This window comes from Panicum virgatum, chromosome 2N (genome assembly GCF_016808335.1).
Source record: "Panicum virgatum strain AP13 chromosome 2N, P.virgatum_v5, whole genome shotgun sequence".
NCBI classification, from domain to species: Eukaryota; Viridiplantae; Streptophyta; class Magnoliopsida; order Poales; family Poaceae; genus Panicum; species Panicum virgatum.
The window spans coordinates 20,488,024-20,513,419 of NC_053146.1; the positions used below are offsets into that span (position 1 = coordinate 20,488,024).

The window sequence follows — 25,396 nt, forward strand, 5'->3', positions numbered from 1 at the left end:
ATATGTAAGGGGATTGTTGCAAGGCCCCCGCATCTCCCGTTTTGGATTAGGCTGCCTGTCTCGGCGCCACGTTCGCGCGCCTTTCGCATTCCGGGTTTGGCATATGCTTTTTTACTTCCATCCTCGCTAGAGAAAACAAAGTTAGTTGAGCGACGCTCAGCTCCAGCGTCTGAGATTGGTGTACGGTAACATGCTTCCCTTACCACAATTTATGTTTTTTTCTTCAGTTTTGCTAATTTTCTTGTCCTTAAAAATAATCCGTTTTTCAATTATCACTGTATACTTTCATAGAAAACAACTTTATACAAAAAATAGCATTGTCTACCTTTGTATCAAGTATCAATATCCAGACACTTTGGTTGATCCAAAAGTGTGACTGAAAATGTAAGCTTTTGAATCACATAATTAGTAGCATAATTTTTTCTCCGTTTTTGAAGAAACTACTAGAAAGATTTTTTTTTCCGCGAAGAGACACGAGCAGCCCAAACCCAAATGCGAGGCCCAAGGGCCAACAGCGCCTTATCCCTTCTCCTCCGTCTCCGTGGCACGCGTGCTCGCACGCACGCAAGACCCATGTCGTCCGCCGCAGCGCGCGCCGTCTCGCCGGCGGCCGCGGCGCCGCCTCCCCTCCCTCGCCGCCTGAGGCCCGCGAGGTGCACGGCCGGCGCCGCGGCGACGGAGACGGCCACCGCGGGGCCGGCGAGGGTGGCGACCGTCAGCAACAGCGGGGACTCCCTGGCGATATGCCGGGTGCTCAACGGCATGTGGCAGACCAGCGGAGGGTGGGGGCGCATCGACCGCGACGCCGCTGTCGAATCCATGCTCACGTACGCCGACGCCGGACTCACCACCTTCGACATGGCCGACCACTGTACTTGCCCTTTCCCTTCCCTTCTCTGCGCGCTCTCTGCTGGGCATTCGCAGAAACACCTAGTGTGCTGTGTGCATGTGTTTGCTCTCCTGCTCTATGGTGAAGCGATACTGTATCTAGTGCTGTCACATGTTCTGATCCCGGTGCGTGTTGCCCATTGATGTGCAAACGCTGCACATAGCTGAAACTGTTAATGCCAGTGAGAAATTTTTTTAGTTTCTTGTTTGAACTAGGAACTTGTACAGTGTGTTCATAGGTCATGTCCATAAGTCTCAGAAAATAGGCAACGTTCTATTTACTTCTTTGAGCTGCAATTTTATTAGATTTTGGATGAGAACTGAACTACAGCAGCTCCAATTAGCCTTTTAGGCTGAATCATGCTTTTATGTTCGGATATGTAATGTAGGAGCCCCCATGTTTTCAATTTGACACTGGCATATAATTGTCGTCCTGGCAGATGGGCCAGCAGAGGATTTGTATGGCATGTTCATCAATAGAGTCAGGTGGGAGCGCCCACCTGAGTTGCTTGAAGAAATCAAGGGGTGAGTGATCAGCTGATCATTTCCTCATGGTCTCTACCACTTGTATGCATCTTAGGCTTCTTAGATATTTTTCTGTTATCTTTAATTGTTTCTGACTTAATCATGCAGGCTTACAAAGTGGGTGCCGCCTCCCGTTAAGATGACAAGAAGTTACGTTGAGGATAATATCAATAGATCTAGGAAGAGGATGGATGTTGCTGCATTGGACATGTTGCAGTTCCACTGGTATGTTTATTGCTCATAAAGTTACCATAGCTGTCATAATATTTGTGTGCCATTTTCTTAGCATGACATCTTCCATGCTAGAAGCCACTGCTGAAATTTGGGAATGATTTTGCAAGTGACTTTAAAGTTCAGTTTTTGCAGTCCATTTTGCAATGATATACCATTCAAAAAATACTATTTATTAATATGTGATGTAATTTTATTAGAGTTGTCTCTTTTGCCAATTGTCATTGCTCTTAATTGTACTGCATGAGAGATCAATTTGAAGGACATTTGGAAGTAATGTTGAGTGTTTGTAATTCAGTACATCTTTCTGAGGTAAATGTGCTTATTTGGTACTAGAAACCCAAAATTTCAGAGATGCCAAGTTGATTTGAACCTGTGATATCTGATAGTGTGTGTACTCCTTGAGGGATGCAGATGAATATTATAATTTCTATTATACAACTACTGTCGCAGCTGGTAATTCAGCTGACCTTATACCCTAAAATAAAATAGGTGGGATTACGCAAATCCTGGATATTTGGATGCACTAAAGCACATCACAGACCTGAAGGAGGAAGGTAAAACTCTAAATTCTAAATTTAAACCAGATACTAGCTCTTATCATTTATGCTCTCATGCCTTTCCAGTATGAATGGATTCTTACATAACACGTTTTTGTTCTGAAAATTCTAAAGGCAAGATAAAGACCGTAGCTCTGACAAACTTCGATACAGACAGACTGCAAATAATTCTAGAAAACGGAATCCCAGTTGTTAGCAACCAGGTATATTTCTCCAACTCTATGCGGAGGGTTTCTTTTCATCTGTTATTGTATGGCCCTCAAATATATGAGATGGTTGCGATTGTCAGGTTCAACATTCCATCGTTGATATGCGCCCTCAGCAAAGAATGGCAGAGCTTTGCCAGTTAACTGGAGTTAAACTTATAACGTCTGCTCCCTGCCTTCATACCTCTCTTCCTCTCTCTAAGTAGAACATACATTCAAAATTCAAACCCACTATCCCTTGTTGCAGGTATGGCACAGTGATGGGTGGTCTTTTGTCTGAAAAGTTTCTTGACACCAACGTATCAATACCTTTTGCTGGGCCTCCTCTAAATACCCCATCTTTGCAGAAGTATAAGAGGGTGAGCACCTTGTATTGTTGTGGTTGAACTTTTGACCCCTTTCCATTTCACATCACGCTCATTCTTGAGTCTGTGACAGATGGTCGATGCTTGGGGTGGCTGGAGCTTGTTCCAGACTTTGCTGCAAACTTTAAAGAAGGTATCATTGAAACATGGTGTTCCTATCGCAACTGTTGCTGTGCGATACATACTGAACCAGGTATCCATCTTACATCAAGCTGGCTTGAAGATTTTTCATGTCGTCATCTGTAGTATTCAGCAACTCATGGCTTCTGATATTATGATCTTTTTCTTTGGTTTGGAGCAGACATCTGTTGCGGGTTCCATGGTAGGTGTGAGATTGGGACTCTCCGAGCACATCAAAGACACCAACGCCATATTCTCACTTGAATTGGATGAAGAGGACATGAACAGCATCACCGAGGTATCGAAGAAGGGAAGAAATTTGATGGATATTATCGGGGATTGTGGCGATGAGTACAGAGCTTAGTTCATGCTGCTGCTTGGTTGATATACTTGTTGTGACGGAACCGCCAAATTAAAACTCTAATTAAGCGTAATGGCCGTCATTTGAACACATTGGGCTCATTATCTTAACGGCTTAATTTGGCGATCCTTTCTTAACCCACGTCCCGATCGAAACATCACCGATAGTCCCACGCGAAGTTGGGCGCAGATGATACAAGCACGACACAAATTTGAAAATACAACAAATACACATAAGACTTCACCTTAAATTTTACAAACCAAGTTCGAATAAATACATAATTTACAATTTTTGCATTACTGAAATCCGGGTCCAAACTAGAGGAAAGGGGCCTACAACTACCAAAAGTGTGTCCTAGGGAGATCCCTAACTAAACGTCTGGCTCCACAATCTCACATCCCTCTGCATCCCGGCGGATGAACATATAACCAAAAGTGTACGTCTGCGTGCCCTGAAATAATTGTGGCAATAAACCCTGAGTATACTAATACTCAGCAAGGCTTACCCGACCAGTGGGTATAACTCAGCCCACATATATAGACATGCAAGGCTTTTGTCTGGTGGTTATTTTGCAGAAAACAACAACTAAAATAATTCCTCACTTTCATTATTTTAGCACAAGTTCTATATAAATTAACATAGTCTAATATTTGCATAACCAAATCTAGAGCACACATAGTGGAACAATAAATAATAATTCATACGCTCATCAATATAAGTATAACCATTTTTCCATCACAACACTACACTGCGACGTAGTGACCAAGGTGCTCATATCCGAGAGCGACTGACGGCGAATCGATTCGATTTAACCTTGCAAGGTGGACCTAACCAACACGGCACGCGTATGCCCCGTCGGACCACACGCACCAACCATTCCTCTCCCCGCCTCAAACTACAGTAACCAGCCCAACGACATATGGTCAGCCGAGCTCAACGTGAGACCACCAAAAGTAAACATATGCATCCCCGATTCTCCGCGACTACTCGACTCACCCCAGGAGTTGGGTGCGGGTTCCTGTACTTTCGAAGCAAAGCAGTACTCGGCTTACCGGTTTCGACTACCTTCTACTCCCGGCATGCGGTTAGTACAGTTCAAACATGATCAGCAGGGCCAACAACGGCTCGGTCCTTAACCGACATACGCAGAACTACACATCTCCCGCCCGGTCTCAGATTCTATTCTTTCTTTCATTTAAAGACTTTCAACCATAAATTAGTAACTCATATCTGGAAACATAAAGCTATCCTATATCTCGCGAGTAATCAAGAATTACTCAACTTCTACCGAACCCTATCTAGCATAGCATTTCTATCGCCCTATACATACTAGTACAACTCAAGGACACCTAGGGTTCATGCAACTAGGGTTTCAAACAACTCCTAAACATAATGCATAAGTAATAAATACATATATATGTGTCATAATTTAAAATTAATAGGATGTGCACCGGGGCTTGCCTTCGGGCTGCTGCTCAGAGCTGGGGTCAGACGGGCCTTGGGCCGGGTGCTCACACCTTTCTTCCTGGGCCTGCGTCGGCTGCTCCTGCGGTGCCGCAATCACCTCAAATACGGCGCCCTCGGCTGCGGATGCTACACGTATGCATATGAAACAAATGAGTGCATCTCAATGATGTAACTAATTTACTTTAACTGGAATGCCCTGCGGACTGTACGCGCCCAAGTGGCGGACCGTCCGCCGTACTATTCTACCGACCCACCAGAGACAACAACGTCTCTGGAATAATTTCTAATTCTACCTGCGGACTGTCCGGCCACCCTTGGCGGACCGTCCGCAGTTCACGTATTCAAACCACCAGAGACGGCAACGTCTCTGGACAAAATCCTAAACTCTACTGCGGACTGTCCGCGCCCAAGTGGCGGACCGTCTGCAGTTCAATCCTGCGAACCCCCACCAGAGACATCGTCTCTGGACAAACTTAATCTGACCGGCGGACTGTCCGCACCTCCCAGGCGGACCGTCCGCGATACCCAACTTTTTGCCCCGCGCCGCAGGCGGCAGCAAGTGCGGCGGCGACGGCGGCGGCCGTCCACCGGCGCCGGCGACACACCGCGGAAGGAGAAAAAGACCGGGGAGCACAAGAAACTCACCACGAATCCATTCCCGCGGTCGGTTCGAGCGGAGGACGACCGGAGAAGCGGATCGACGTGGAGCAAAGCTTCAAGCACCTCCAATGGCAACCGGCGGTGGCGGGGGATGATTCCGGCCGTAAGAAGCCGGTCTAGGGGTTTGGGAAGGTGGAGGAGGTGCCGAGGAAGGTTCCCGCGCGAGGAATCGAGGTTTGGTGGCTGGAGGAGGGAGATCGATGGAAGGGGGCACCGGCGGGGCGAGCGCACGAGCTCCGTTCGGCTCTGGACGGAGAGAGGAGGAAGAGAGGAAAGACAGGTGGGTCCCACGACCATCTAGATAAATATCTGGGCGTTAGCTGGCGGACTGTCTGCCGTTCCCGCGCGGACTGTCCGCGAGGCAGGTGTTACAATCCTACCCCCTAAAAGAAATCTCGCCCCGAGATTTAATGAATGGCTAAAGGGAGAGTTAGAAATTGGTGTGTACCTTGATAGGCTTGTAGCAATTCCGGACATTTAGTCCGAACAAATTCTTCCGTCTCCCAAGTAGCTTCCCGCTCGGAGTGATTACTCCATCGCACCTTATAGAAATCACTGGTTTGATTCTGAGTGACCCTGGTCTTGTGATCAACAATTTTGATTGGGTACTCCGGATAGACAAGATCGGGCTCCAGTTGCAATTTTTCTATACCAATCACCTTTTCTGGAACACGGAGGCATTTTCGGAGCTGAGAGACATGGAAAATATTATGAACCGCGGATATTTGGGCAGGAAGTTCCAGACGATATGCTACCGGCCCACACCGCTCAATGATAGGAAAAGGCCTAACGTAGCGAGGGGCGAGCTTTCCCTTCACTCCGAATCACTGGACTCCTTTCATTGGAGATACCCGCAAATAGACATGGTCTCCCACTTGGAATGTGACGGATTGACGTTTCTTGTCCGCATAACTTTTCTGTTGAGACTGGGCTATTTTCAAATTTTCCTGTATGAATCGGACTTGTTCTTCTGCCTCACTGACCATCTCAGGGCCGAACACGCTTCTTTCTCCGGCTTCTGACCAATTCACTGGAGTTCTACACCTCTGCCCATACAACGCCTCAAAAGGAGCCATTTTGATGCTTTCCTGATAACTGTTGTTATAAGAGAATTCCGCTAGAGGTAGGCATTCATCCCATTTCTTGCTATAAGAGAGCACACAAGCTCTAAGCATATCCTCCAGAATTTGATTGATTCGCTCAGTTTGACCATCGGTCTGAGGATGATAGGCTGAGCTGCGAATAATCTGAGTACCCAAAGATGCATGCAACTGTTCCCAGAAATAGGCAACAAACTGTGAGCCTCTGTCGGAAATAATTGTCTTGGGTACACCATGAAGACTCACAATCCGAGCCATATATATCTCAGCATATTGATGAGATGAATAACGTGTCTTGACTGGAAGAAAGTGAGCGGACTCAGTGAGGCGGTCAACGATAACCCAAATAGAATCATATCCCTTTGACGTGGGAGGCAACCCAACAATGAAGTCCATACTAATATCCTCCCACTTCCACGAAGGGATATCCAAAGGTTGTAGTATACCAGAAGGTTTGAGATGACTCGCTTTGACTCTTCGACAAATATCGCATTCGGACACATATTTGGCGACCCCACGTTTCATCCTAGTCCACCAGAACCGCTGCCTAAGATCTTGATACATTTTGTTACTGCCCGGGTGAATAGAATACCTAGAAAGATGAGCCTCATCAAGAATTTGTTTCCGAAGCTCAAAGTTCTTAGGCACTACTAACCGGTCTTTAAACCATAGAATCCCCTCACTATCTAGATGGATGCATTGCACCTGAGGATCATCCTCACTAAGCCGTTGCATGATCTTATCCATGCCCACATCATTCTTCTAAGCAGCAATAATCTGCTCTCGAAGTGTAGGTGTGAGGGTAATATTAGCAAGTGTGCCCTCAAACACAATAGCCAAGTTCATCTTCTCCATCTCTTGGCACAAGGTTTCATGCAGAACTGTAGCGGACACACAGCTACAACTTGCCTTGCGACTTAAGGCATTGGCTACAACGTTAGCCTTGCCCGGGTGATAATGAATCTCCAAATCATAGTCTTTGATCAATTCTAACCACCATCTTTGGCTTAAATTTAGCTCGCTCTGGGTAAAAATATACTTGAGACTCTTGTGGTCTGAGTATATATGCACTGGATTGCCCAGAAGGTAATGGCGCCAGATCTTTAATGCATGTACCACTGCTGCTAATTCCAGATCATGAGTAGCATAATTCTCTTCATGCCGTCTGAGGGCTCTGGAGGCATAGGCAATCACACGCTGATCCTGCATAAGGACGCAGTCTAGGCCCGTACCTGGTGCATTACAACAAGTATTAATGGCCGAATTAATATCCGGCGGAGGCAAACAGGGATGAGAACACAGCCGAGATCTGTACTTGATGCATCACAATACACATCAAAAGGCTGGGTGATATCTGGCTGAGCAAGGACAGGGGCAGATGTCAGAAGCCTTCTCAAAGTCTGAAAGGCCTGCTCACATTTGTCGTCCCAACTAAATCTCACTCCTTTCTTGAGTAACTCAGTCATGGGCCTAGCAATTTTAGAGAACTCCCGTACAAACCGGCGATAATAGCCTGCTAGCCCAAGGAAACTCTAGATCTCTGAAACAGACTCTAGAGTCTTCCAATTTAGGACATCCTGAATCTTGCTAGGATCAACAGAAATCCCCTTGCCCGAGATGATGTGGCCCAAGAACTGGACTTCCTTGAGCCAGAAATCACATTTACTGAATTTGGCGTACAGCTTGTGCTCCCGCAGGTGCTGAAGCACAATGCGGAGATGCTCTGCATGTTCTTCTTCATTCTTGAAAAATATCAAGATGTCGTCAATGAAAATCACGACGAACTTATCTAGCTCGGGCATGAACACCGAGTTCATGAGATACATGAAATGAGCAGGGGCATTGGTTAGCCCGAAAGACATGACCAGATATTCATAAAGCCCGTATCTGGTGGAGAAAGCCGTCTTGGTAATATCTTCAACTCTAATCTTTATCTGATAATAACCCGAGCAGAGATCAATTTTTGAAAATACTCGGGCCCCGAATAGCTGATCAAACAGGATATCAATATGGGGAAGTGGATACTTATTCTTGATCGTGACGGCATTCAAAAGTCTATAATCCACACACAACCTGAGTCTTTCATCTTTCTTTTTTCACAAAGAGTGCAGGATAGCCCCAAGGTGATGTGCTAGGACGTATATAGCTCTTATCAAGCAATTCCTGCAATTGTTTCTTTAACTCCGCCAGCTCATTGGGTGGCATCCGGTAAGGCCTCCTAGAAATCGATGCCGTACCCGGTTGCAATTCAATGGTAAACTCCATGTCACGATCAGGCGGCATTCCAGGCAAATCATCCGGAAAGATGTCCGGATATTCACACACCATTGGTATATCTGCTAGCTTTTTGTCCTCGGCGTGGTTCACCGTACGAGTCAAAGACACGGGATCCCTCAAATTCAAAGTCATACTACCATGAATAGAGGAGTTAATGTGCACAGATTGTGAGGTCGTGTCCAGAGTAACTCCCTGACCCTCCATCCAGTTCATACCCAATATAATATCTTTCCTTTGGGTTGGTAACATTATCAGGGCCATAGGAAATTTTTTTCCTTGCAACTATAGGGGTACTTGCTTAACAAACTGATTGGTGATTAACTTTCCCCCTGGCGAATGAATATAGTATGGCTTGGGCATGCTTTCGATTTTTAATCCCAGTCTAACAACACACCCCTTGCTAATGAAGGTATGAGACGCCCCTGAATCAAATAATACTGTAACGGGTTGTTCATTTACTGAGAACATACCCGCCATCACTGGAGCTCCCTCAGGAATACCCTCGAGGGTGGTGTAGTGCACCTGTCCTGGCTTGAAGTGAGTCACTTGCTGCTTCTAGTTCTGCTGGCTCGACTGCTGGCCTTGCTTTGGTGGCATTGGGCAGTTACGAGCGAAGTGTCATGATTGCCCACAGTTGTAACAAGGGAACAAATTAGGGCGTACCCCCGGCTGCTGCACCCCGGCCGCTCATTCTGCTGAGTGGCAGGAGGCCTGACTGTCCCATGTGGCTGAGTGTGCTGAGGGGGCCTGTATCCCCACTGCTGCGGTGGCTGGTGCTGAAAGGGGGCACGCTGTGGGCCCGACTGCACCAGGCGAAACCTCTGAGGAGCACCGCTAGAAGACCCCATAGCCGGTGACTTTCTCTTCTTTTCTGCTTTGTGAGCTAGATGGGCATCCTCCTGAACGATAGCCCCATTGACTAGCACACTAAAAGTGTTGAGCTTAAACATCGCCAGGCGATCCTGGAGCTTGCTGCTAAGCCCCTGCCTGAAACATGCCTGCTTCTTTTCATCAGTATCCACGTGATAACCGGCGTACTGTGAGAGCATGTTGAAATTATGAGCATATTGCATCACATTGTTGTTACCCTGCTTTAGGGCTAGGAACTCGGTGAGCTTCCTGCGAATGACCCCTGCCGGAATATGGTGTACTCTAAAAGCTTCCTTGAACTCATTCCAAGAAAACCGAGTGCCCGCAGGAAACATAGCCACGTGGTTGTCCCACCATGTACGTGCGGGACCCCTGAGCTGCTGTGCTGCAAATGACGCCTTGTCGTTGTAATTGTAGGGGCACAGCGTGAACTTGGACTCTATGGTCTTAAGCCAGCTGTCGGCCTACAACGGCTCGTCGGCCTTGTGGAACAGCGGCGGCTGGGTCCCCAGGAACTCCTGGTACCCAGGAACTGGTGGCTGGTGGTAAGGCTCAGGCCGCGGCGCTCTGCCCTGCTGCACGAGCTCACGGAGGAGTGCGGTCTGCTCGTCGCGCCCGGTGAGCATGGCCGCAATGGCCTGGGCCAACTCAGGTGGGTTCGGTGGTTCTCCCATTCTGCATTCAGCCATGACGGGGTTAGTTCCATCATTCAGATAAATTAACAAAACCGATAGTAACTAAACCTTTCTATTCATGGCACAATGCAGAATGTAGAGCTTCAAAACAATTCTGAATGACGCTTGCAGGCGGGGCCAGGCGATCGATTGGTGCAACCAGTCGGTCTGACTGATCTGCCCTGGTCCAGCCGAAAATGGTATGGCGGACCGTCCGCAGTATATGGGCGGACCGTCCGCTTTACCAAAAATTCAGCTAACCGGACCGTCCGCTGAAATTGCGCGGACCGTCCGCTGTACATAATGTCAACCCGACTCAGTTTCAACCGGTTCTGGGAAATTTTCCCTAATGTCCGGCGGACCATCCGCTTGTCATGACCGGACCGTCCGCGCAACACATTTGAACTGCCTGACGGTGTTCTCCGGTCCGACCGATACGCTTTCACAACCTATTCGCGCCGCGCCTGTAAAACCTTACGACCCGCACGTCACCTACAAAGGTCCTTAAGATCTTAAACTCACCCCCACACCCCATCAACTTTTATGGAGAAATCTCGAAAACACTATAAAATGATATGCACGTTCACCCAACGTTCTTTCTAATAAAATTTTTTATACTTTTGAACAACTTTGAAATTAGTCATGCCCGTACCACCCTCGGTGCGTTTCGGCTCTGATACCAGCTGTGACGGAACCGCCAAATTAAAACTCTAATTAAGCGTAATGGCCGTCATTTGAACACATCAGGCTCATTATCTTAACGGCTTAATTTGGTGATCCTTTCTCAACCCACGTCCCGATCGAAACATCACCGATAGTCCCACGCGAAGGTGAACGCAGATGGTACAAGCACGACACAAATTTGAAAATACAACAAATACACATAAGACTTCACCTTAAGTTTTACAAACCAAGTTCGAATAAATACATAATTTACAAACTTTGCATTACTGGAATCCGAGTCCAAACTAGAGGAAAGGGGCCTACAACTACCAAAAGTGTGCGCTAGGGAGATCCCTAACTAAACGTCTGGCTCCACAACCTCACATCCCTCTACATCCCGGCGGATGAACTTGACGCAGCAGGGACAGAAGTGTACGTCTGCGTGCCCTGAAATAATTATGGCAACAAACTCTGAGTATACTAATACTCAGCAAGGCTTACCCGGCCAGTGGGTATAACTCAGCCCACATATATAGACATGCAAGGCTTTTGGCTGGTGGTTATTTTGCAGAAAACAGCAACTAAAGTAATTCCTCACTTTCCTTATTTTAGCACAAGTTCTATATAAATTAACATAGTCTAATATTTGTATAACCATTTTTCCATCACAACACTAAGCTGCGACGTAGTGACCAAGGTGCTCATATCCGAGAGCGACTGACGGCGAATCGATTCGATTTAACCTTGCAAGGTGGACCTAACCAACACGGCACGCGTATGCCCCGTCGGACCACACGCACCAACCATTCCCCTCCCCGCCTCGAACTACAGGAACCAGCCCAACGACATATGGTCAGCCGAGCTCAACGTGAGACCACCAAAAGTAAACATATGCATCCCTGATTCTCCGCGACTACTCGACTCGCCCCAGGAGTTGGGTGCGGGTTCCTGTACTTTCGAAGCAAAGCAGTACTCGGCTTACCGGTTTCGACTACCTCCTACTCCCGGCATGCGGTTAGTACAGTTCAAACATGATCAGCAGGGCCAACAACGGCTCGGTCCTTAACCGACACAGGCGGAACTATACCTCTCCCGCCCGGTCTCAGATTCTATTCTTTCTTTCATTTAAAGACTTTCATCCTTAAATTAGTAACTCATATCTGGAAACATAAAGCTATCCTATATCTCGCGAGTAATCAAGAATTACTCGACTTCTACCGAACCCTATCTAGCATAGCATTTCTATCGCCCTATACATACTAGTACAACTCAAGGACACGTAGGGTTCATGCAACTAGGGTTTCAAACAACTCCTAAACGTAATGCATAAGTAATAAATACATATATAGGTGTCATAATTTAAAATTAATAGGATGTGCACCGGGGCTTGCCTTCGGGCTGCTGCTCAGAGCTGGGGTCAGACGGGCCTTGGGCCGGGTGCTCACACCTCTCCTCCTGGGCCTGCGTCGGCTGCTCCTGCGGTGCCGCAATCACCTCAAATACGGCGCTCTCAGTTGCGGATGCTACACGTATGCATATGAAACAAATGAGTGCATCTCAATGATGTAACTAATTTACTTTAACTGGAATGCCCTGCGGACTGTCCGCGCCCAAGTGGCGGACCGTCCGCCGTACTATTCTACCGACCCACCAGAGACAACAACGTCTCTGGAACAATTTCTAATTCTACCTGCGGACTGTCCGGCCACCCTTGGCGGAACGTCCGCAGTTCACGTATTCAAACCACCAGAGACGGCAACGTCTCTGGACAAAATCCTAAACTCTACTGCGGACTGTCCGCGCTCAAGTGGCGGACCGTCCGCAGTTCAATCCTGCGAACCCCCACCAGAGACATCGTCTCTGGACAAACTTAATCTGACCGGCGGACTGTCCGCACCTTCCAGGCGGACCGTCCGCGATACCCAACTTTTTGCCCCGCGCCGCAGGCGGCAGCAAGTGCGGCGGCGACGGCGGCCGTCCACCGGCGCCGGCGACACACCGCGGAAGGAGAAAAAGACCGGGGAGCACAAGGAACTCACCACAAATCCATTCCCGCGGTCGGTTCGAGCGGAGGACGACCGGAGAAGCGGATCGACATGGAGCAAAGCTTCAAGTACCTCCAATGGCAACCGGCGGTGGCGGGGGATGATTCCGGCCGTAAGAAGCCGGTCTAGGGGTTTGGGAAGGTGGAGGAGGTGCCGTGGAAGGTTCTCGCGCGAGGAATCGAGGTTTGGTGGCCGGAGGAGGGAGATCGACGGAAGGGAGCACCGGCGGGGCGAGCGCACGAGCTCCGCTCGGCTCTGGACGGAGAGAGGAGGAAGAGAGGAATGACAAGTGGGTCTCACGACCATCTAGATAAATATCTGGGCGTTGACTGGCGGATTGTCCGCGAGGCAGGTGTTACACTTGTGCCCAATTTTCAATAGCTCTGAATTTTTGTCTAGTTTAAGTCTAGCGGCTCAGCGAGCAGTTGAGGCAAGCCTGTACCTGAATGTCTATTATTGAGCCCCAGCATGTAACCTCCTCGGAGGAAACCCCAGCTATTAAACTGTAAATACACAACGATGCAGATGGCTAATGTGTTGATTTGTTCATAGCCCTGTTTAGCGAGTACTGATTAGACCAATACAATAATACAATTATCATATGTTTTACCTTCCCAACTGGAATTGGACTAGTCAACTGCCTGTGACCTGGTTTGACAGTCCGGTGAAAGTGAAACTGCTGCTCCAATCATGTGATGGGTGAGTGGAGTTGAGAGGAAATCCCAGCATGGCCTGCAGGTTTGTGTGCCCTGATGAAGATACCATGGAGACCCACTTTTAAACAGAAAAGGAGGCGCAACAGTCATGTGAAGGTTCCAAAGCTGTGGAGGCAGAGAGACATGCAGAATCATTTTTTTTTAAACAAAGAGACAGGCAGAATCATAGCCTCACCGAAAGCGACGTTGTGGCCACCAACGTGCAAAACATCTCCGGAGCAAGCATGCATATCCTCATCTCGAACAACTGTCAGATCACACTGCAGTTTCAATGGGGATTCTACACATTTTTGTCGAGCTGCAGTAGAGGTATTACTCATAGAGCACTGATGTGGATCAATGTTCTTACAGACACGTTTCAACTGCGGCATAAAAATATTTCGCATGTCATGGATCAAGTTTGTACAATAAAAAATGCTACAGCATAGAAATGTCAAATTGTTTCTCCTCGCAAAGATTTGAGTGAACATTGAAGAAAAGTATAAATTTGCTTCCCTAACATGATTTTACAATCAATTGTTTCTCCTCGCAAAGATGTTTTGCTCGCATTATAGCATGGTATTTTAGGGCAAACATAAAAAAATTCGCTGGGATATCATGGGTTTTAATATAATATTGTACCACCGTTTTTCTATAGCTTCTCATGCTACCTCCACGATAGCGTGTTATATTTTAATATAATCACTATTTTAAAAAAACATGTCTATTAATAGCAATATGATTTTGCAATTATATTAAGTTTCAGACTAATTGTGCTCCACCTCCCTAATAAATTATTTTACCCCTTCTTTCACCACAATAAATACAAATATGACCTAAACAGCACTTCTGCGAGACCTTGAGATGTTGATAGTTGAGTATGAAGATTTATGTGAACAAGGTTGGAGAGTGCTGATGAGATATATTGAAAAGGTGTAAAAAAATATTACCTTGCAAATTGATTTCAAACTGATTCTAGCTGCACTTTGAAGGCTTTGATATATGGATATAGATTGAATATAAGATGCATGAGAAATTCTTTTTCTTTACACTAACCATCTTATCAGTTGGGTTGGTGATTGTCACTCCTACCGGTGATGTTGGTGATGCAATACGCAAAGATGCAAGTAGTTTAGGCACTGAACAAGCTCAGGTTTTGAGCTGAACCCAACTAAAAGAGTTTGCCCATAATCTATCTTATTTTTAGCACAAGTTTGTCGAATTCCAAAATAGTTTGAAGTACCCAAATCCAATAGAGAAAGAGAGGTATAATATTGCATCTTTGCGTATTGCATCTTAGGGCATTTTGAGATGAACAAACTCTTTTCCTAGCTTTTCTCTAACAAGCATCTTATCAGTTATTGCCAACCGTGCCTTCAGATGCCACAAGGCCGGATGCCGTCAGTAGATAGGAGAATAGTCTACAACAACAAGTGGGCAGGGTATATTTTACCATGAGATCTCGATCTGACGGTGAATGATTTTTTGCTGACGTGGCTGAATCCCTGATCGCTACTGCAGCCAGATTTCAGTCAGTAAAGATGTATGGTATATCTGGTTTTGAACTAGGCTGATTTGGTTCACAGCCTAAGGTTGCCACGACTAACATGATTTTACAATCAAATGTTTCTCTGATGTTTTGCTCGCATTATGGCATGGTATTTTAGAGAAACATAAAAAAATTTCACTGGGGTATCATGAATTTTTATGTATGGTATGTCTGGTTTTGAACTCGGCCAGTTTGAGATATCATGGATAACCGTTTCCAAACAACCAGCTGGTAGCTCTTTCATGATTATTGGAGGAGTTTTTTTTTTTTCAAATTCCTTAATAATCTAACCTCAATCCAAACTATCGTATTGGTGAGGGAGTTCCAACCCCTAGGTTTTATGAGCTGGATTTGATTATTGGCTTGTCCCAACAGTTATTGAAAAAGGAGAAAGGTAGACCACTGAAGGCTGAAGCACTACGTTTGCACCAACTCTTCCAGCACGATAGTTGGACCGGGGAATAGGGATCTGTGAGAGATGCTCTTAGGCAACTATAATATTTCAAGTTTCAAGTTAGTGTTTGGTTCCAAGTCACAACTTAATATGCCTAACTTTTAATCAAATTTCTCACTTGCCATAACTAAATTATCTTGGGCATATACTAAATTATCTACAAATTTCTAGTCACTATTTATCATACACTAAATTGACTAGAAAAGCCTGACTATCTATGGTTAGTCATGGCAACCCTAGGTTTTGAACCAAATTAAAAGTGATTCTCAAAATCAAAGTAAAAAAACGCTTTAAGAAGTGCCAGGCATATCCTAAAGATGGCATTTATTTTCAAAGCACCAAGTATTTCTAGGCAAACATTAAACTAAGTCACAATATTGTTTAAGTGGTAAGTTTAGCTATTTTTAGAGTAAACATTAAACTATGGCCTAAAAAACATTTATTTGGCATATCATGGAACAACTTTCAAAGGCAAACAATTAATTATGGAATAAAAAAATCCACTGGTATACAGCTGATTAAATATTTTAAGGCATCCTTTGAAGCAGTGCATAAAAGTTTTTGCTGGCACGTCGAGGTGATCATTGTTCTTTTATGGCAAATCATGGCACAAAAAGATTTATTACAGATAGATAACACACGACACAGTATCATAAAAAGTGTCTCATTATTATTACAAACCTTATCTTTCACCGTAAGTATTCAACGTAGGCGCGGTGATACAAACAAACCCAGAAACCATGCAATTCAAACAAAAATCGCCAAATAGGAAATCAGCCAACGGCTTTTTCCCCTTCCATGCTGCGGCAGCGGTACACGTGTACAACCGCGTCGAATCGATGGCCCTGAAAAAAGCAAGACCCTCAAACAAAAACGGAAAATAAGGAGAGGGGAAAAGGAGAAAGGAACCGAGAAGGGAAGCCCCAGCAGCAGGAAGGGGAGGAGGAATCGAGTCCACCGCCACCACCACCGGGCAGGGGCGGCCGGGCTCGCCGTGGCCACACCTTGCGGCGCTCGCGAATCCAATCCTCCGCCCCCCACTCCTCACCGGCGCGCGCGTTTATAAATATATAGATTCCCCGGTCGCGATCGTCGCCCCGGATTGGATTCAACTCACCTACCCTCCCACCCTTCAATCCCGAGCTCGGCCTGCTTCCTACGCTACCGCGGCGGGCTCCGACCTCCCCGCTCCTCGAGCAAGCTGCCATGGCGGCCGCCGCGCTGAGGGAGCAGCTCAACGCCCTCCTCTCCTCCATGTTCGCCTCGGTGAGCCCGGCCTCTCCGCGCCCCCGTGCCGAAGGATTAAGTGAGTTTTTTTAAAAAAAATTTTGGGTCTGTTGTGGTTGCGGTGTAGGGTCTGGTGGACGAGCAGTTCCAGCAGCTGCAGATGCTGCAGGATGACGGGGGCACCCCGGGCTTCGTCGCCGAGGTCGTCACCCTCTTCTGCGACGACGCCGACAGGGTCATCTCCGAGCTCGCCGCCCTGCTGTACGCCCTCTTCGCCCCTGATTTGCTACTAGTATTGCTGCTGCTGCTGCTGGCAATTCCTCCGTCCCGTGCTATGGACTATGGAGTATCGATCGATTGATCTTGCCTCGTCTGGGATTTGCGTCTGCGTGCAGGGAACAGCCCGTAGTGGACTTCGATAAGGTGGACGCCTACGTGCATCAGCTAAAAGGGAGCAGCGCCAGGTGATCACCCCGCATCTGATTTTGGTTTCAATTTCTGCGCTACTTTTCTGTTTTAGTGACGCTGTTTGGGTGTGCCCACTCCGTGCTAGGTGTTGGTGATGTAGACTAGTAGGCATGTGGTTTTGACTCTGGCCCTGTTTAGTTCGTTTTACATGTTTTTGCAAAAAAAAATTGCGTGGGAATCTTGCCAATTTGAAGTACTAAATGAAGTCTATTTACAAAACTTTTTTCACAGATGGGTTGTAAATCGCGAGACGAATCTAATGATGCTAATTAATCCATGATCAATCAATAATTAGCGGATGGTTACTGTAGCATCACTGTTGCAAATCATGGATTAAGTAGGCTCATTAGATTCGTCTCGCGATTTACAGCCCAACCATGTAAAAAGTTTTGTAAATAGACTTCATTTAGTACTTCAAATTAATAAGATTCCTTTGCACTTTTTTGCGTTTACGGGGTGGGAACTAAACAGGGCCTCTGCGTGGTGTGTGCCATGTGCTTAGATGAGTAGGTTTCCAGTTTTATCGTTTGTGCCATCATAGGTCAATGGCTAGGAGGGGTCATAGAACTGTTTTGCAACATTTTGCAGTGGAATTCTAAATATTCTTGACTGCCAATATTACAGCTGTGCAAGTAAATGGTGATATCAAATTTGTCGTCTTGTGAGCTTTTCTGAAACTATTGTTTTGCTATGATAAGCTATTGAAATGGTAGTTTCACCAACTGAAATACGACAGTGACAATAGGGTATCTTAAATATTGTTTGCTTGTCGTGGTAGATCATTTCTATTTTTCTTGCCTTTTGAGAACTAGGAGCCTACGGGGCTGATTGGTTGCCCGCATGCCCTCCGTCCAGGCTCAAGAGATGCAAGACACGCTTGTTTGGAACTTTGGATACCTGCGTCAGAGTTAGAGCCAAGCCCTCCGGATGCAAAAGTGACCTCCCGGCCAGGCTCCCGTGGTGCGGAGAAATCGAGCGTTTCTCTGGAGCCTGGCTAGCACAGTATATCCGGGGGCACTTTGGCTGCACGCAATAGAGATGGAAGATGCAAGCATCCAGGCATCCAATCACTTGCTATGTACAGCCTGTATCCGTGGATTCAATCAACCAAACATACAGCTCTTGCATGCCTTTAGCCTGGCTACCGAGAGCCTGATTCCTAGAAACGGCCTGGCTCGAAGCTGCAGCCATCCAATCACCTCATACTTGAATGTTGAACTTTTATTGTGTAGCTTGGTTCTTGGATCACTGGATCATATGGCAAACCTCCCAATATAAACTCTGCACTCTACTTATCAAGCCCAGAGCCTCATCTTCAGTGGCCATGTGCTTACCAGATTTGTGCCATGCTTTCGAAAAATGCTTATTATGCTTGCCCTCCCACAATATTGCCCTAGCACTGCTAACCATTGCTTACTACCCTAGTAAGTTTCTCAAGATGTCATCATGCTGCAGAGTTGAACTTGAACCTTGAGGTTAACACATATATTTTAGTTATTCAGTGGTTGCTTGCGATGCTATAAATATGATGCTTTTCAGCATCCTTTTTAACTGAATCAGTTTGATGGTGTTTTGCTGATCTGTTCTTTTTTGGCTTGTTTCAGTGTTGGTGCTCAGAAAGTGAAGTTTACTTGCATGCAGTTCCGTCAATTATGTCAGGACAAGAACAGAGACGGGTCAGTATTCAGTAATAGTAGATGTTGTAACATGATTTTTGGTCCCCATTTTCCTGTTTTATTTTTCATATATTCAATGACTAAATACTGAGATAGATTGAATTTTTCTTAATCAAGTTAGAATAGCAACTTCTGATACATTTCAGTTAACTATTCAAGCTTCGCAAGTTTATTGAATTTGGTGGGTTTGCATTATTTCAGGTGCATCATGGCATTAGCCGTTGTGAGAAATGAGTTCTATGATCTGCGCACCAAGTTCCAGACTATGCTTCAGGTAGTTTCATATTACATGGCCTTTTTAACTTACAAACGTTTACTTAGTAACTATAACAGAAGCTGCTTCCTCTTGAATTTTGTATGGAAGAACTGTTTGGTTTCTGAAGCATATACCTGTGTCTTGTGGAGGTATCTTCATATACCTGTCTAGTTAATGTTTCCGTGTTCATTTTCGATTGATGCTTAAGTTGTTTGATTTCTCAGTTAAAATTGAATTTGTGCTAGTTATCTCGATAAGATAATAACAGCTAATTTCTCACATGCTTGAGTTGTGATACTATGTAAATTCATGCTCATAAACAGCTTTATTAGCTCACCTGTTTTGCATTATTGACCTGTTGTCATCTTTTGATGCAGCTTGAGCAGCAAATCCAGGCTCAACAATAAATTGAATAAGAAAGAGTGTAGTTGCATGTGATCTCACATGATAAGTGTATCTCTGGAGATGTAGACCATGTTCATTGTTCGCTGGATTCCCGCAACGCGTGTGCAATCATTGACATTGAGGTTTTCGTGCTTACAAAACTTTGGCTCACAAAGCTTCCTGTTAGCGGCAACAACGACTGTCTAGCGTTGTGCCTCTGTTGCTGTAGCAAGTTTTTGTTGGATTGTCATCGTATGCAAACTTTTACTGGCTGCCTGGTAACTCAGCTAGCAGATTTCTCGCTTTTGGAAATGGATGCGGGTGTATAATCCATCTGTACCGCAGCGTGCTATCTGCGTAACTGAAGTTGTGAAGTCTTGCTTGTTGTGCACTTGTGCTGTTATGAATGGGCATGTGTGATGGATCTGAAATCTTGGGTTTATCTAGGATCCACTAAGCATGCAGAGAGGTTCAGAACCAAAGCAGGAGATACCCTTCCGAACAGCTGACCTGTCCTGTTCTTTCCAGGGGCAGACAATGCAACGTCCATGATCCCTATTCAGTGTTTGCTGGGAACTGGGATACCCGAGTCAGTGAAGTGTGTTTTTCACTGAGTTGAACGCCCGCACCTATGTTGGTTGTCCGATTTCAAGTGGTATTTGGTGCTTTCGAATTTCTTATGTTTTTCACCGTACCAGTGTATTGTATGATGCTGCAATCAAAATGGTATCTAGTCGAAACCAATATGATTGATACCACATGCATACATAAATATATAATGATACAGAACTTCAGAAGGCATGTGCTGCCAGGAACAAATGGTGAAGAGGCAGGCAGTAGGTAGGGATATCGTTATCTGGTAGATAGAAAAAACTACTGGTTTGATCCATGCCAACACGATGCTTGTAGCGCAGTTTGGTGGCCTATCTGGATGGGCCACTGGTTGTTCCCGTTTTCTGCTTGAACAGATAGCATCGTTGTCATTCTTGGATTAGTTCTGAGGAATATTTTAGAGGTTCAACTGGATTTTTTTATTGTTTCAAATCGCATTCCGTTGAAGGTCTTGCTGTGCATCAGCATTTGCTTATTTATTTATCTGCTAGTGATTGAGAGTCAGGGACAGAAAGCAGGAAAGGAGAAGTACGCCATCAAGGACGCATAGAGTATTTTCATTTTTTTCTTTTAATTTTGCAAGAGACAGTGGGGCCCAGCGGGCAGCGGCAGACTCTAGAGCTGCATCTTGTATCGATGAGAACTAAAAATAAGGATCGAGAAGAAATGGGATTCCATTAGAGACAAAATTAAAGAAAGCAACTGTGACATCTTTTGCCTTCAGGAAACAAAAAGGAGAAACTTTGACATTCAATTTATCAAAGAAAAATTGTGCTAGCTGTTTTGATAGTTTTGAATTTTTGCCATCTGTTGGAGCCTCTGGAGGCATTCTCATTGTTTGGAAATCACATCTCTTTCATGGTGAACTGGTTTTCAACAATGATTTCTGCCTCAGTTGAGTTTACATCTAAGCATAATGATTCTACTTGGGTCCTAACCAACATCTATGCCCCCATGTACACCTGCTGGCAGACATATCTTTTTACAGTGGCTCAAGAATATTCAGATGCCTGCTGAGGTTGATTGGTTAATTGTAGGTGACTTTAATCTAATAAGAAAACCAGAAAACAGAAACAAACCTGGAGGAGACATCTCAGATATGTTTCTCTTTAACGAGGCCTTAAGTACTTTGGGTGTAGTGGAATTACCCCTTTATGGGAAAAAATCACTTGGTCTAACAAGCAATTATCCCCACTTCTGGAGCGTTTAGATTGGTTTTTTACTTCCCAATCATGGTCAAACTCCTACCGTGGTTCTTCTATTTCTACATTGGCCATGGAGACATCAGATCATGTTCCTTGTCTTATCTCGATCAATACTCCAATCCCTAAAGGCAGAATTTTCGAATTTGAAAATTATCTTATGGAGCATGAACAATTCATGAATATTGTTCATCATGGATGGTCCTTGCCAACATTTCAGACAAATGCTGCTAAAATCATCACGGCTAAATTTAAAAATCTCAAAAGGGTCATTAAGGCTTGGCAAGCACAGCTCTCTAGCTTAAAAGCAACCATCTCAAATATTAAACTCCTCCTTACTTTTTTGGGTTATTTGGAGGAATTCAGAGATCTAACCTTGTTTGAATGGAATTTCAAATCTATTCTAGAGCAGAAATTTGTCTCTCTTTCAAGGCAACAGAAAATCTATTGGAAACAAAGAGGATCCACAAGATGGGTGACTAAGGGCGATGCAAGTACAAAAATTTTCCATGCTAATGCAACCATCAGACACAGGAAAAATTTGATCTCTTGTCTTGAGAATCCTGCAGGAATCATGCATTCTTCTCACCATGATAAGGCCCAAATTCTCTGGGAGGCATACAAGGAAAGATTGGGCCGAACTGAATATAATGCCATGCTCCTGAATCTTGATGTCCTCTTACCATCACACTCTGATCTGCTCTCTCTAGAAGACCCTTTCACTACTGAAGAAATTGATCAAGTGGTTGCATCACTCCCATCAGACAAATTACCAACTCCAGATGGCATTTATACGGATTTTATAAAGAGATGTTGGCTTATCATCAAGCATGACTTTTATAAGTTATGTCAGGACTTCTACTCTGGAAATATTTGTCTTTAAAGTTTGAATGGTTTCTTTATTGCTCTCATACCTAAGGTTGATGGTATAACTAAGGTAAATGAATTCAGACCTATATTACTGTTAAACATCTCCATGAAAATCATTACAAAGCTTCTAGCAAAAAGATTACAGAGACTAATTCAGCAGATTATCCACAAGAATCAGTATGGTTTTATCCAGAGTAGAACAATTCAGGACTGCTTAGCATGGGCCCTTGAATATCTGCATATGTGTCACTAATCCAGAAAGGGAATTATAATCCTCAAATTGGACTTTGAAAAAGCCTTTGATAAGGTAGAGCATCAAGCAATGATGAGTATCATGCAACATAAAGGCTTTGGACCTAGATCTTTTGCAGAATATGGTGAATCATGCTAGATCTTTTGCGGAGCATGGTGAATCATGCTAGATCTCAGAATTTGCTGAACCTTCCAATACCTCTACAATATAGTGAAGATTTTCCAATCCTACAATATGCAGATGACACACTAGTGATCATGAAAGCATGCCCCCTTCAAATTTCAGCTCTCAAAAATGTTCTGCATGACTTCTCCACCTCAACAGGTCTGAATGTCAATTATGCCAAGTCCATGCTAGTGCCAATCAATGTGGATGAAAATAGAACAAACTTACTTGCTCAACTCTTTGGGTGTGCAATGGGCTCCCTGCCTTTTACTTATTTGGGACTGCCCCTTGGTCTGACAAAGCCTAAATTAATTGATTTCTTGCCTTTAGTAACCAAATGTGAAAGAAGGTTAGCTTTCACATCATCCTTCTTATCTCAGGCTGGAAGACTGGAAGTCACAAACTCCATCTTTACATCTTTCCCCATGTTTTTCATGAGTACATTTAGCCTTCATAAAACTGTCATCAAACAAGTGGACAAATACAAAAAACACAGCCTTTGGAGAGGTTCAGATATCAATGATAGAACACCATCAAAGGCAGCCTGGGAATTGGTTTGCCTGCCAAAACAGGAAGCTAGTCTTGGAGTTCTAAATCTTTAGACTCAGAATGAAGCATTACTTCTAAAAAATCTGCACAAGTTCTATAACAGGCATGGCATACCGTGGGTCAAATTGATGTGGGAAAGACATCATAGCAATGGGGAGTTACCATCAGCCACTAAAAGGGTAGGCTCATTCTGGTGGAAAGATATCTTAAAGCTATTAGATTCATTTAAAGGACTTGCAATGGTGAATGTTCATGATGGAAAATCATATCTTTTCTGGTTATGCCTAAATAAAGTGCCAAGGATTCATTACCCAAAACTGTTCTCTTTTTGCCAAAAACAAAGACATTTCCCTTTATGAAGCATGAAATGCAGATGACTATGAAGAATTTTTACATCCCTCCCTGTCCCCTCTAGCTGCTGATCAGCTGATTGAACTTGCACAGAATATGATTACTCTTTCAGCCGTTGATGACACAGATGTCTGGTCTTACATATGGGGCTCTCCTTTCTTTTCTACTTCTAAAGCTTACTCACATTTAACTGGACATATGCCCACTCCTCCCCTTTTCAGATGGCTATGGAAGTCCTCTTGCAAAAATAAACACAAGGTTTTCTTTTGGTTACTTCATCATAATAGACTCAGTACCAGAGAGATTCTCAGACAAAGAAATATGATCTTGCCTTCATATGTCTGTGTCTGTTGTAACCTGGGGATGGATGAGACTCTATTCCACTTGTTCTTTGATTGCCCTTTTGCTTTAGCCTGCTGGATCAAGTTAAACATTGTGTTAGTGGGGAACTCTACCTGGCAAGTTTTGGAAGCAATTAAGGAACATATTAACATTCCTTTCTTCATGGAGATCATGATTACTTTCTACTGGAGCTTATGGATGCAAAGAAATGATTTCATTTTCAGAGGAATTCAACCCACACCACATAGATGCTTCCAATTTTTCATGACAGAATTTGCTCTAGTTATTCTCAGAGCAAAAACACGACGTAAGGATCAAATGTTAGAATGGCTAGAAGCCCTTGTGCAATTCACCAATTTTTTTAACCTTTTTTGTTTCTTAACTTTGTTTCTGTAACTTGTTACTCTCATCTTTTTTTTCTTTTAATATAATATAATCAGTTGGGGAAATCCCCCATGTTTCATAAAAAAAGCTTTATCTTCTTTTCTTTAAGAGGCCGTGTTTTGCATAGCTCTACCAGCGGATTCTGTGGATACTTTGGAGCTGCATATTTGTATCTTCAAGAAAAATTGGATCTGAAACTGTACGTAGACCGCGAGCACTTAGGTAAATCATTTTGTCTACAATTTCAGTTAAATGCATAAACACCTAAACCATTTTAATTTATGCTACAAACTATAATCTTCTCTTTATTTGGCAGAGATCCACCTATACTATCTATCCAACCTAAATCTTGGAGCAGGAGATGTTTTCGGCGATCCTAAAGCTTTGGTAGTCTCTTTCTTCATTAATAGAAATGCGCACAGTCTGTGCTCGTTCTCGTTCGTTCAAAAAAAAAAACTTTGGCAGTCCTATAAAACTCAAGGTGGCAGACATGGCAGCAGGTATACTGGAGAACAAACAATGATGAGCACATTGTGTTTGGCAGGAAAATATAATTATGAATTCATAATCAGGTCATCATCATTCATAAGTCGAAGCCAAGTTTCCCCGACGAGCTGGGATTGCATCGAAGCCCCTATTTATCACTCCCATAAATCGTCGGATACGCCCTGGATCGCGTCGTCGTCGCTGCAAATGCAAGTCGGCGCGCCATGATCTCTCAACTCTCAGCTGGTCTCCTCCTGCCTGCCTGTGTGGCTGGCAACTCGCCAGCTCCAACTGCATCCGCCGTGTGTGTAGCCGGTCCCGTCCCGGTCTCGCTCTTCAGCTCCATGGATGGATGGAGGCGAGGTCTGGTCTGGTCTGTGGTCGCCGCCGAGCCTTCGCCCACGGCACCATGAGCCTTTGAAGCTGATGCACATGCAGACAGAGACATGCGGCCCGAGCTG

General features: G+C 44.8%; 2 protein-coding genes across 2 annotated transcripts; both read left to right on the plus strand.

Annotated features, from left to right (window-relative positions):
• Positions 1 to 466: 466 nt before the first annotated feature.
• LOC120659995 (flagellar radial spoke protein 5-like) lies at positions 467 to 13,614 on the plus strand. The gene is made up of 10 exons (XM_039938307.1): positions 467 to 871; positions 1,329 to 1,413; positions 1,522 to 1,638; positions 2,137 to 2,201; positions 2,319 to 2,407; positions 2,494 to 2,573; positions 2,658 to 2,769; positions 2,849 to 2,968; positions 3,077 to 3,283; positions 13,372 to 13,614. Exons 1-9 carry the CDS (start codon positions 493 to 495, stop codon positions 3,257 to 3,259), a joined length of 1,230 nt encoding a protein of 409 aa, XP_039794241.1. The 5' UTR covers positions 467 to 492; the 3' UTR covers positions 3,260 to 3,283; positions 13,372 to 13,614.
• A 2,980-nt stretch (positions 13,615 to 16,594) lies between these two features.
• On the plus strand, positions 16,595 to 20,152 carry LOC120659996 (histidine-containing phosphotransfer protein 2). The gene is made up of 6 exons (XM_039938308.1): positions 16,595 to 16,976; positions 17,065 to 17,198; positions 17,333 to 17,401; positions 19,010 to 19,081; positions 19,283 to 19,355; positions 19,715 to 20,152. Exons 1-6 carry the CDS (start codon positions 16,917 to 16,919, stop codon positions 19,742 to 19,744), a joined length of 438 nt encoding a protein of 145 aa, XP_039794242.1. The 5' UTR covers positions 16,595 to 16,916; the 3' UTR covers positions 19,745 to 20,152.
• The last annotated feature ends 5,244 nt before the right edge of the window (positions 20,153 to 25,396 follow it).

Bases quoted from the DNA above. Each gene is read 5' to 3' on its own strand.
- LOC120659995 (XM_039938307.1), top strand. From the start codon at position 493: ATGCGAGGCCCAAGGGCCAACAGCGCCTTATCCCTTCTCCTCCGTCTC. The intron at 1,414-1,521 runs GTGAGTGATCAG...TTAATCATGCAG, and splicing joins TTGCTTGAAGAAATCAAGGG to GCTTACAAAGTGGGTGCCGC. The intron at 2,969-3,076 runs GTATCCATCTTA...GGTTTGGAGCAG, and splicing joins TGCGATACATACTGAACCAG to ACATCTGTTGCGGGTTCCAT.
- LOC120659996 (XM_039938308.1), top strand. From the start codon at position 16,917: ATGGCGGCCGCCGCGCTGAGGGAGCAGCTCAACGCCCTCCTCTCCTCC. The intron at 17,199-17,332 runs GTACGCCCTCTT...GTCTGCGTGCAG, and splicing joins TCCGAGCTCGCCGCCCTGCT to GGAACAGCCCGTAGTGGACT. The intron at 19,082-19,282 runs GTCAGTATTCAG...GCATTATTTCAG, and splicing joins CAGGACAAGAACAGAGACGG to GTGCATCATGGCATTAGCCG.